Source organism: Bombus pascuorum, chromosome 8, assembly GCF_905332965.1.
Source record: "Bombus pascuorum chromosome 8, iyBomPasc1.1, whole genome shotgun sequence".
Classification (NCBI taxonomy): domain Eukaryota; kingdom Metazoa; phylum Arthropoda; class Insecta; order Hymenoptera; family Apidae; genus Bombus; species Bombus pascuorum.
The window spans coordinates 12,532,684-12,545,389 of NC_083495.1; the positions used below are offsets into that span (position 1 = coordinate 12,532,684).

General features: G+C 37.9%; 1 protein-coding gene and 1 long non-coding RNA gene across 2 annotated transcripts in view; one reads left to right on the top strand and one right to left on the bottom strand.

Moving 5' to 3' along the window:
- Positions 1 to 4,668, bottom strand: part of LOC132909638 (zinc finger protein 1) — a 35,752-nt gene extending 31,084 nt beyond the window's left edge. The window contains exon 1 of the mRNA XM_060964567.1: positions 4,190 to 4,668. Coding sequence (XP_060820550.1) covers positions 4,190 to 4,223 — 34 coding nt within the window. The 5' untranslated portion in view covers positions 4,224 to 4,668. The remainder of the gene's footprint in view (positions 1 to 4,189) is intronic.
- On the top strand, positions 1,468 to 8,624 carry LOC132909655 (uncharacterized). The gene is made up of 3 exons (XR_009658580.1): positions 1,468 to 1,944; positions 4,667 to 7,439; positions 7,744 to 8,624. It is a non-coding gene; the product is annotated as an uncharacterized LOC132909655 (long non-coding RNA).
- The last annotated feature ends 4,082 nt before the right edge of the window (positions 8,625 to 12,706 follow it).

The window sequence follows — 12,706 nt, forward strand, 5'->3', positions numbered from 1 at the left end:
CTCGATCCATCGAGGGCGGTGGAATCGATTGAATGGCCGTCGCTGAAACGACGAATCCTTCCCATCGTTCCCGACACGGTCCACTCTTCGTCACAAATAGAGTTTCTCAGGGAATCGGTTTCAAATCGGTAAATATTTTGCTACGTTCATTAAGGATTAGATCGTTCGATGATTACCATGTGTCAATTATTAACCTTGACCCTTTGACAGTGTCATAATAAAATAACGAAGAATTCAGAGTGAAGGATTTAAAAATAAGACTGCATTCCTGAGGTTAGATAGAAAAAAATATATACTTTCAACTTTTTAGGAAATAAATATTAATAATTGCATCACGTATAGTGATATTTCGTAGATAATTGATTGTATAATGTGTAACAGAGCATTTCACAATAAGTATCGTAGAATATTTTAGATTCTTTGAGATTTTCTTCTCATGAGCTACACTACCGAAGGTTTAACGTGACGAAATGATACATACACATATACAAGCACGATCTTTTGGACTTCTAAATATCAAGTTACGTTTCTGATGTACGTTACGGATCTGACTATCGATATCATTTGTAAACTCGTGTAAATCAATCTATCACAGAAGAGAATTCTTTTGTATCTTTCGAGTGACTGGCAAGATGCCACAGGATCTAAGAGCGAAATTTTTTTACCGAGTTAGTACTCGAGTTGAGAGTATCTCGTTTAAATTGTGGCGGATGAAGTCTCGTTTCGATTGTGGATGACTAAACGTTCGGATTCTACATCTAAGGAATAATTTTTGTTTGAAATAGGAATAAAAAACTTGTTTCAACTAATTTAATATTTTTATTTCAAAAGTATTTTAACCATTTCACTAGGTGTATGATATATATGACTTTCTATATATTAAGTACTGTATTTGTACTTTTGTAGGTTATTAATTAAACAATGTATTTGTTTTCAGTAAAACCAGTTTGATATTTTAGAACATTGTGTCTTTTTTGCAAGATCATCTGAAATTCCAGGTATGTACCTACTATTAATAGGAAAAGAAAAAAATTGACTATACCAATTGATCGAATTCTTGTTTGCCTGGCCGAGTACGAGAGCATTCTACTGTAAGTTCAAGAAAAGCATTTAAAAGACTCTTTTGTTCCACATGTTATTTCATTCTGCGTCAATGGCCACATACAATGTTTAAATATCTTATTTGAACTTCCTTGTTATAGGGATATGTATTTTGGCCCACATTTGTGCATACATTATTCTACTGTTTAAAGAAAACATGTATTTCATACTGCAAATATAATTATTTAAACATTCAACTTCAACAACTGATAGTCAAATGAAATTTTAATTCAACTAAATCTGTGACCCTCCTTATTACAGAAATAGCAGTTCAGATGTCTTTCAAATATTCTTTAAAAATAGTCTGTACTTAGTGTGTGATATAACAACTAATTTTTTAAGCCCAACTTTATCACAAATGAAATCTCCAACGCAATTTCGTCATTCCTGTCTTCCATATTATTTTGAGCCATAAAATCTCGCTGACTTCAATTGTACCACGAATTTAACATCTAAATGTGCTGCTCCTTTTTGTGTTAATTATTTTGACCACAGTAGCCGTGTTACTGCGTGTCGGAATTTCGTAATGCTACCTATGAAGTTACACCCGTAGCCAAGAACAAAGATGCAGTCCTACGTGAAAACGCGAGAACGATACTCGAAACGAAACAGCCGTCGCACACCGACTGCCACATCTGAATTCATTTCGCACATCCGCGCCACGAAAGTAGTACGTGTCGGGTCTAAAGTTCAGCCGAACGTACAAGCTCCTACCGGCCGTGAATCACGAAAAACCGTCGGGGCTCATCGTTAGGTGACGCGACGCCCGTATGCTCGTGTGCGATAAAAATTGTCCAACGAATCAAGCAAGGCGAACGAAGTTGCGAAACCTATAGATCACGAGTAAGTAAAAAATACTTTTTCGCTGGACGAAAGCGTCTGCCGATATACGTTAACACGTTGTCTGCCACGGTGGTTTTCGATGGTTATTTACATGATTTAAAAATTTGCTAAATTTGTTCTACATTTTGTTAGAATGATTAAAACAAGATAAATTTCAGGGACTAAGAAATTGTTGACTTTAAATCGATAAAAAAAAATAATGCGAATGATTTAGATAACATTATCAGAGAAAAAAAATGCGTAGGTACAATATAATACTTTGCAAAAATTACATATTATCGTTCAGCATATTTCAATCTATTGTGGCTCCCGGGACAAAATACATAAAATTTGCGTGCCAGTCAATGTGTTAAGGTTAAGATGCACGCGTGTCCGAGATTCGGCGTCCAACGCTTTCCTTTGATGACGCGTTCCTCGAATTATTTACAACAATCTCTCGGAAGTTATTCATTAAACAATAGGCTCGACGCGGAATTTTTATTGAGAAATAAATTGTGTGATTTATCGGTGTTGACCTTTTAAGGAATATTACTTTTCTCGCCAGCTAAAGTCATGTGTGTGGGTAATGTGAAAATATATTCTAGTTGATAGAGCGTTATTCTTTTTAATTATTGTGAGTTACTTTACAGCATAGAAAATAGAATTCGATAATGTAAATGGATAAAAGAAATTACGAATGAAATATTGCGTTAACGCAACGTTGGACCTTAATGACTTAATATGAAAATATATCCTGGTTTCTTCAATATTATGCTTTGTAACTGTAAATTAATTTAACCCCATTATTATCCTCGGGCTATATTCCATAATTAATTAGTTAATTTATTAAATGAAAATTCTATCCCAATGAACATTTTTTCAATGTAGTTAATTTTTAAACACTTTTAAACACTTTTAAACATATTTAGATCGTACTACTTTTTATGTATTACACACTTCTCATGGATGAAGAATACCAAATTTTGGGTAGAAAATATCTAAAGAGAAACGAGTTTGAGCTCGAAGAAAAAATAAAGAGGACAGCAAGATTAATAAAATAAGTTAAATATAGATGATGAAAATTATAGCACTCGCTATCTTTATTGGTAAGGTTGTACAAAAAAGGATAAATTATTTTTACTACAAAGAACACATTATTATATTCTATTTAATAATCTTTATACTGGAATTTTGTCTTTTTCAAAAAAATTTATATCACTATATTTTGTCTTTTTCTATTAAGACGCACATGTGTCGTAATGTTATCGAGTGACAAATTTCGTAAGGTCTAAATATAGAATATAATTACGTTATATGATAAAGATCTAAATTTATCACGTTAGAGAATACATCGAATTTTTTCAATTTATGTGAAGATTCCTATTACGATTTACTGATATACGCCATCGTATTCATCGGTCCACAAAAAATAGGTGATATTTTCATGAACATAGCGCGCATGCGTGGAATGCACGCGTATGTTAAACACAATGCGTATTCGTCTATGTCCGCACGCGCGCGGATACAGTCGTATTTACGAAGCATACGCAGAAATCACATGTGTGTAAATATTTTTCGAACTTTATGAATTCTTAAACGAAAAACTATCATTGAGAGAAAATCAATAAAACACAATCTCTGAAACACTAACGTCAACAATCGTGAAGTACACGTAATGTTACGTTTCCAAATGTAATCATACGGTCAAAGTACATTTAACCATCACTCATCACAGAAATATAGAAAACGATATTATCAGTATAAAACTGTCTTTTATATGCATAAAATTCTGACTTATGTTAACATCTTTTGTAAATCTATGTATTTTACAGAATAATAACAAGCTACATATTCAAATCATAACAGGTTAAGTGTCATGCTTACAAGTGACCGCCATTGCCAAAATGAATTGAAGTATTCGAGTGAAAGAAACAATCATATTCGTAACGTTTGTAATACTTTAAATGTTATAATACCAATGTAAAGTATTAAATGCGTCATAAAACACTTAAACAATCTTATTCTTTTATGCAATTACATCCAATGCTGTGTGTAGTAACGATATACACAAAACGTAACAAAGTGTAATATAACAATATAATATAAAATTTTAGTCAACATGTTAGTACCTTATAATCTTCAGAATTTATTTAAATATTAATGATACCGTAATGACATGTACGCAATTGTTATGAATGTAAGCCGCGAAGAACAACAGGCGTTTCAGACGCACACGTATGTAGATTACAAAAAAATATGAGCTTACCTTTGAACGTATTGCGGACGAGAGTCATGCTCATATTCGCGTGAGCGCGAGCCAGTGCTCCCCGAGGTACGTCTTGCGTTTCTTCGACAATTCCGCCAGGTTGAATGCTTCGGTAACAGCAGCGCGTCTTGCGATCCCGCTCAAGAGTTCGTCCAGCGTGATCTGTGACGTTTCAAGGTACAGCGGCGACACATGGTTGTACCCTTCTTCCCCGTTTCTCCGTTGAGTCGTTCGATAAATAACGTGCTACCAGTACAAAGCAACGATAATCGGCTGTTCTAGTGTCGAGGAGCATAGAGATACGAAACAGAGGCTTCAACGTCCGTTCGTGCAAGAGTTTAATCGGACGACGGAGAAAACTGGACAGCGTGCCTTCGTCACGACTACTCCAAGTGTTATTGTTATTTCACATCCACCAACGTTCTAGTGCACGGCTGTTCAGTATCATTCCTTATTCTATCTTTCGTTTGCTTTTAGGTTACGTACGATGGTAACAAGGCTGCTTCGTACGTATATGAAGGATCGAGCGAGTATCACCTTTGTGTCTTGATCATAGATGATTGATTTTCGAATCTGGATATCCACGAGATGGTGAACAGCTCAGACAGTAGGACCAGAACCAACGACCAGCACTTACCGCGGCCGCGATCATTAAAAAGCAGCCGTGTCACTCGCGCGCACAACGAGTTCAACGAAACACGGGAATGTTGATCACGTTTCTTCTCCTCGATGTGAAATAGACGAACGAAGTCAAGTGTTTGGATACGCGAGGGAGACAGAGAAGGAGCAATAGAATGATAACAGGGACAGAGAGGTGAGAGGTGGTGAAAAGAGAGCGGCTCGAGAGACGAGAGAAAGAGAGAGGTTATGTGCAGACGACGACAGGAGAAATTCCAGCGGGCGGCAGCGCTGAGGTCCACGGATAGTTCGTCCGTTCCTTCGTTCCCCTCGTCCGATAAGTGATGATTCCACGACGATGATTCGAGAGGACCGATTGGGTGGGACGCGTTTTAGCCTCGTTGGATCTTCGACGTCCGTTTCATCGTGTATATGCCACAGACCAATGATTACGAGTGTATCTTAAGAACTTGGAGGATTTCTTCGGGCGAGGAACAACGAACGGGGTAATTAAATTTCGTTTATTATTTTATGTCCCAAGGTATAGCCTGCTTTATCGCATGTATATTCATTCGATCTCATGCTTTACGTCTTAAAGACGGTGTTTGATTCGCATCCACGCAAAGAATCTTCTTTCGATGATATCGTTTCGTGTCCGGACCGCTTCTTCTAGTTCGCTGTTTGAAGGATCGCTCGATGTCTCGAACGAATTCGTGAGTATATCGAGGAACGAATTTAAGGTATGGGTGTGATGCACTGTTACGACTTCCTAATTAATCACACTATATATCACTCTCTCTTTGACGAACTAGGATAAATGAAAAGAACGTCGAAAAACGGATAGGAAGACAGCGCGCACCGGTTATATCCCTGGAAACGATTCGTGCGGAAAGCGATACGCTGTTCTTCTTCTGCCACCTCCTCCTCCACCGCCTTCTCCTTTTCTACCGATTCTTTTCATTCGCGTACGCATACGTTTTCCCACGCACCGAGGCAAAAAACCACACACTTACGGAGACTGACTGGAGGGAAAGAATAGCGGGAAAAAGATGGAGAGAAGAAAGGAACGAGGGAAGAGCGCGACGGTGATCGGGAGTTGATGCTAGGGCATCGCAGAGAGCGGGCAAGGCAGAAATGTCGGTGTTACTACCAGCTTGGAGTAGCAAGCACCGGTAAAACACGGTCCTAACTAACACACATGGAGACAGATTGGGGACTGCTGCTTCGGAGTTTACTATAGGATGGGACGGATGGTGATGGCGGCCGTAGCAGAGCAGCCACCGCCCCCATGCTTCTTCTCTCTCTCTTCGTCTCCCTTGTCTTGTTCGACCGCCGCCCCCACCACCGCTTCTCACTGCTATTTCCCTCCACTCTCTACTTCTCCCCGTAACCGTTCCAACCGTTCTCCTATTCTCCCCTCTATGCGTTATGATGGACACGCTGGAACTCCCCTCTTCAACATCCAACCTAACCCCTTTCTCTCCCACTTCTCTTGCACGCTTCTCTCTACATTTCCTCCTCCTCCTCCTCTTACTCTTCACATACAGGTCTCTGCTATAGCTTTCCCTGGGCTACGAGATGTTATCCTCGAGCGATTCGTGCGTACTATACATATATTCGTCTACCCGTGTCGTCGCCACATCCCCTACCTGCGTCGCATCTCGACGTGTGCGTTGGCCGCAATCAAGGTCAGGAGCGTAACCGGCTAGCTATGGCACCCCGCTCTATCGATTCTATATACCACGGTTTCATCACGACGACGACGTCGACGACGATACAAAGGGGGTAGCCAGAGGGAACTTATACATATGTAGTCGAGCAGTGTTGTTTTCACTAATATAGCGGTTTATGGATCGCGGTGGTGTTTCGTTATCGTAGCGCATTCGTTCACCGGAAACCTGGTATCTTTTGGCCCATTGGCTCACAGATGTGATTGCCTCGTTATTTATCTGCTGAAAGGAAGGATGCGTGTTGCGCCGATATTGTATTTACTTTTATATAGCTTCCTCTTCACGTGTTCTATGCGCATCCTCCAAGATACTTAGCTGAAATACCAGTCGAATGGGGGTGTGTAAATCTACGAGAATGTTGCTATCAAGTATATTCACGTCCAATAAATTCCCGTAGCAATTTCGTAAAGGAAAACAGCTTTCGTGTAAGACGAAGGTGATGAAACGAAAAGACGTTAGAAAGATGAATTAGTTTCCTCTTCAATTTTTTGAGGTCGTTTGTCAAGTAGATTTCCAATTTGTCAATTGAAAAATTCAATATCGTTTCGTGATGTTTATACATATCACGAGATATTTTGCAATCACGACTCGAATACCTCGGACTCTCCCGGAGGGGAAACGAGATAACATTCGGTAGCGCGTGCGGTTATCTTCGTCGATTCCCTTGACTTTTCACCGCCGTGAGGTATGTAAATACGTTTTAAAGTAGACAAGAAGCTCTTATTCGCGATGCAATCTACGTAACAACGTCGCATCGGTATCAACGAAATTTTCCATTCTCTCCTCTTCCTAGCAAGAATAGTTCAACAATAAACAATTCTATCATCACGAAAATATATACAGTGGCTAAGAAAAGTATTTGTATATATATACCTTTATTTCATGACGTATCTTTTTATCAGGTACGTATTAAATTTTCATACTCGTGTGAGAATATTTATTACTAGATAGATGATACGAAATTTAATATACCTGGATCTAATTAATTATTACGCAGATGCAATGATGCAGATCGCAAATTTTTTGTAGTAACTGTACATCTAATTTAATACATATCGTCTAATAAACGAATCGCGAATAATATCATCTTCAGTTCATATACTAACAATGTTAAAAACATATTAAGTTGATTATTAGCCAATAATAATCGATTTGAAATGGCGATCGGTAAGGCGTATATCCAGCAGTTTCTAACTTCGTTTCCAGACCACGGTTTCCTTCGAATAAACGTCAGATTAACGTGCGCGCACCGCAAGAAAGAGAGAACGCAGGAAAGCGAAGTTAACCCGCAGGCTTGGTCGAGCTACAAGGTAGCTTATCGTCGGCAACTACGATATTGATGGCTAATGTGTACGTACAGCCGCGACGAAAGCAGAGACGGCAAGCAGTGGCGGCAGTGTCCGATACTATTATTAGTGTGCAGCTGCCTGCGAATTACTGAATGAAAGGGAAGGACCGCTTCGAAACAATATCCGAAAGAGACGGGAGGCACGCTGCATCGTTTAAAGCGACAGCCATCCGACGATTATTTAGAGTCAGATTTACGCATGTACATCTATGTATGCGTGCGCCATCGAACGAAAGCGTCGCGCGTAGTCGTCATGAATCGATTGATTTGTAAATTAATGTATATTCCTTCGTACTTGGATTCAATCAAACCTTGAATATTACATGAATCGATCAACATGAAAATTTAATACTGAACTTATTGTCCAACGGAGCAAGGTAAGAATGATCGTAATATATTATTTTGAAAGTCATCTATCATACGTTCGAGTATACGTATCAGGTTACGAGAGAAGTATGGACAATTATTTAGCATCACGTTGATTGCTTGGTTTGAATATCAGAGAAAGACTGGACTGAATTTTCTCTGATGAGTATAAACGTTGATTCACATACGAGCAGGGAATTGTTCATGAAACTAATTTGTGAGATAGTCATACGTTTATTTCAGTCCCGAGCCACATAGGAGAACAAACATATTGTACATATGTACTTACGTATCATTACGTACTTCGCATTTGAGACGATTGGAACTGTATCAGGAAAATTTTCTGAATAAACAGTTCCTTATTTGACTCTTATATATACATTTTCTTACACATTTTTGTATTAAGAAAATTTATTGCAATATTTGAAATTTATCTCCGTCCTGAGGTATCTTTAATAAAATGATAACTTTTTAAAATAAAAAATAAAGATGCGATAAACTTTATATAAAAATTTATGACGTTAGGCTTAAAAAAGATGAAGATACAGCATATGATAGAAGAATATAAATGAAAAGGGATCATCGTACACAATTTTCTTGTGTTCAAGTGTTAAACGAGAAGCGTCAGACTGTGATCGTTTAAAGCCGGACTTATATACCAGCGAAAGCATAGCCGGACCATCTCCATTCAACGAGTACTGGCAATTAGAGCCAATAGTTGCCGACCCCTTCTCCCAAAGGTCTTGTCTCGAGGTGTTGAATTTCTTGGTATCTCACCAGTTGAACCATCATCGTTCTACCAGCATTTCAACATCTCCAAATCGTAAAAACCTCTTTCGATTACCTATACGACCCCCGATATTCCAAAACCAATGAAATTATCGTCCACTTTTTTAAAAACAACGAAACTTCTCAATGTATCTCTCAAAAAATTTCCAGTATTATTAATATACAGTAGCTACGAGAAGTATTTGTATACTATTTAATTATGTACAAGCATACTAAATTTTGTATCATTTAATAGTACTTTTATATTTCATATATACTATGAAAATGAAATAGGGTAGAACTTGATAAAAAAAAGTCGTTTCATTCATACTTGTTGTAGCTACTGTAATCATGACTGGAATCTAAGTAGAATATTATTATAAGGACTATAGTTTGCGTATTTTACATATTCTTGCATATTATGTACATTATTACGATTTTAAGTTTTCTATAGATGTATAAAAATCCGCAGTCTACTCGTTGCAGTGCAAAGAAATTTCAAAATATTTTATGCAACTCGTGCAATGTTGTAGAAAAGTTTGCCATGTTAAGTATTCAAATACATTCATGAGCCACTATATATAACGTTTGTAGCATGTTAAAAGCCCTTAATCAAGGATTCCAAAGGGGTTGTTAGTGTTTCAGTGATAAGAAACGTGCCTAAGGATGAAATTTCCCTTGGTGGATACGGTACTGCGCGATCTCCGGCGTGGCGGGTCCAGCAATGACGCGGAGATCACCGAGCGTATCCGAATTCGGCCGACTTTAATCGAGTGGGAGTCGAGCATGGTGCGTAGTGGGGAGCTTGTCTCCTCGCGGAGGGGAATTCCCCGATGCCGGTGCGGTGTGGTGACCACACCGTGTCCCTTTTTGTTGCCGCCCATTAGGCGCCACCGCGGCGTGATTCGCAACCGTGTTTCTTTATCTTCGCCGTAGCCAGGCTAGACTCTACGAACGCGACCGACTGCACGCGTTCTTGCCTATCTTTCCACCCTGTCTCTTTTTTCTGTCCTTCTCTTCCTCCCTTTGGACAATAGCAGAGTGATTCACCGTAGGTACGATGTTTCCGATCTCTGTGTAGTATATGCGCGCAGATAAGTTGCCGCGTGCCACGTTTCGAGTTCCGTCTCTCCCCACGCGTTATGATCACGTTTCGACTTTTGAATCGTAGAGAAAGATACAGATACACTTCTCTTGGGAGGATTTAGTGGAGGAGAAGAATTTTCCTTATTGGGAACTGGGATGGTTTATATGGAAATATTTTAGAGGATATTTTCGTTTCGTGTTGTTTCGGAAAGATTTATTCTTGGAGTATACTTTTCCCTCTATTGGATTGTTCGAAAGATTCGTTTTGTTTTATTATGAATTTATATCAAATAATGTAATGTTTGATTCGTAATGAAAATTTGTTAATGAAACAGATTCCTTTCTTTTTTTCAATAAGGCCTCGTATGTTCAAGGGATTCTGAAAATTAACTAGAATGCTCTCTTGTGTCTGAAAAACATTTGCAAGAAATTAATCGAACTACGTAATCGTATTCTAGAATCTAAAGGGCTCTTAAAGCTACAGGTGACGAAAATTTTAATTCTACTTAAATTTTAAATCTTTCTTAACTTCCGTTACAAACTTTCCAAACAACGTAATATATAGTGATATATGGCTTCATTTTTTAAATGGTACTTGAGATCTTGGAGAGCTTATCTCGCTTATCTCGTCTCAAAGATTGATACCTTTTAAGTGTACAGTATAGTTGAACGCTTTTATCTCGAGCTATATATTAATCAGCGATGATGGAAGGAATAACCGTCTAACGAGGGTTCGACTTCTTTTTCTCCTTGGTCCGTTCCAATTGGAGGTAACCATTTTTTCCATTTGTCTTTTTACGAGTTCATTGATCCACGTTTCAGGGTTTTATATTATGAAAAACTGGACCAAATTTTTATCTTCCGTGGACGAGATGGGATAACTACGCGGTGTGGAATAACTGGATGGAAAAGCCAGTCGACGCTTATTGTTCCAGGGATCATCGGTCAATTGTGTTTTACCAAAGATTGCGCTTTCTTCTTATCCAGATGCGTGGTTTTATACTACCGTCTTTCACGGATGACCGATGGCGTTGGCTCGCCTCATTGCTTTTTCGTTCGATACATCGATGAGTTCATTGCGACCGACTGAATTTTTCTATGATTCATGCTATGCCAACTGAGCTGATCATGAATTCTAAACTCGTTCAGAGAACTCTTCTCGATAAATGTAATCTATAGTTTCTAACCATCGGTAGCCATATAATTGCCAATGGGATCAGAATGGAATTGGTCGGAGATAAAATTAAAATATTAGTATTAATAAATTCTATTTTCATAAAACTATTTTTTGTTCAGAATTTATCGCACTTCTGTTTTGTTTTTAATTTTTATTAACGATAAGAAATTGAACCATGGCAGGTTATCTTTCATTGTTAAGATATTAATTGATAATTTTTATTATCTTTCCCTGTTAGAGTTTTATTTTGTTTTCAATTAGTTCTTTCAATGTTTATCGCTAGAACTGAGATTATAGAAATCGAGATTACGAAAAGTTAGTTTATTGTGTCTATTTTTCTTCTAGCACGGTATTAGTTATTTGTGTTTAAAGAAAAGCGAAGGGTGACTTATCGTTGTGCCACGAAATCGATGTTCTTTATCGTTTCTCCTGGAAAGCGTAAGTTTTTTCCTTTGGACTGCTCAAATTTCACCGTATCTTACAACCTTTAGCCTGGCCACCTCTACAAAATGAAACGTAAACGCCAAGGTTCGACAATTTGTCAGAACGAATGGGGACTGGCGGTTGCATATATGTGTACTTGTGTACAGGCTGATTCATTCGTCCGTCTAACGAAGTTTGCATACTCGATGTTCCAGTTACGAGAAAAATTCCTCTTCGCAGGCTATGTAATTTCCAGAAGAGATAATTGAAACGGATTCTCCCTTCCTAACTTTGTCTCTGCTAGGCAACTCTTGATTCTTAATTTTTTTTTATATTTTATTTTGGTTATTTTACAATTTGTCCTTATGGACATTTGGTAAAGTGTTATATCTTGTTGGTGAAGAAAAAAAATAAAAATAAAAAATAAATATAGCATGTGGGCGGCTACCCCCAGCGGGGTGTCAGCTTGATTCTTAATTGAGTTAAATTCTATAAATTCTACATCATTTTGTGACAAGTACAATATCTTTTCAATTTTACCACGGTATATTAATATCTTTATTTTACTTCACTCTCCCTCAGTGTCTTCGTTTTGCTTTATTCTAGTACCAAGGTCAGTACCGTCCTTTTTCCTGTACAATAAGAATATTACAAAACCGTATACCTATGAACTCAGAAAAATGTAAAAAGATTCTTCTTCAAAACTCTTCGTTTCTACGAATAACAATAAAAAGTATCTCCTAATGCAATAGTAAAAATTGTCTGCGAAAAGAAAGAAGCAACGTGAAAAGATGCAATTCATCAAGATTATTTATTCCAATGAACGACGATAAACAATATCTTCGAACACGATTACAAATATTGTCTTTGTATCATAATCAACTAGCCGGTAAAATTTTATGCTGCGACGCATCCCCAATACCAAATATTCGCAAGATTTCATCCCAACGTAATATCAATCCGTACCCACAGAAACTTTCTGACGATACACATTGTCCCCC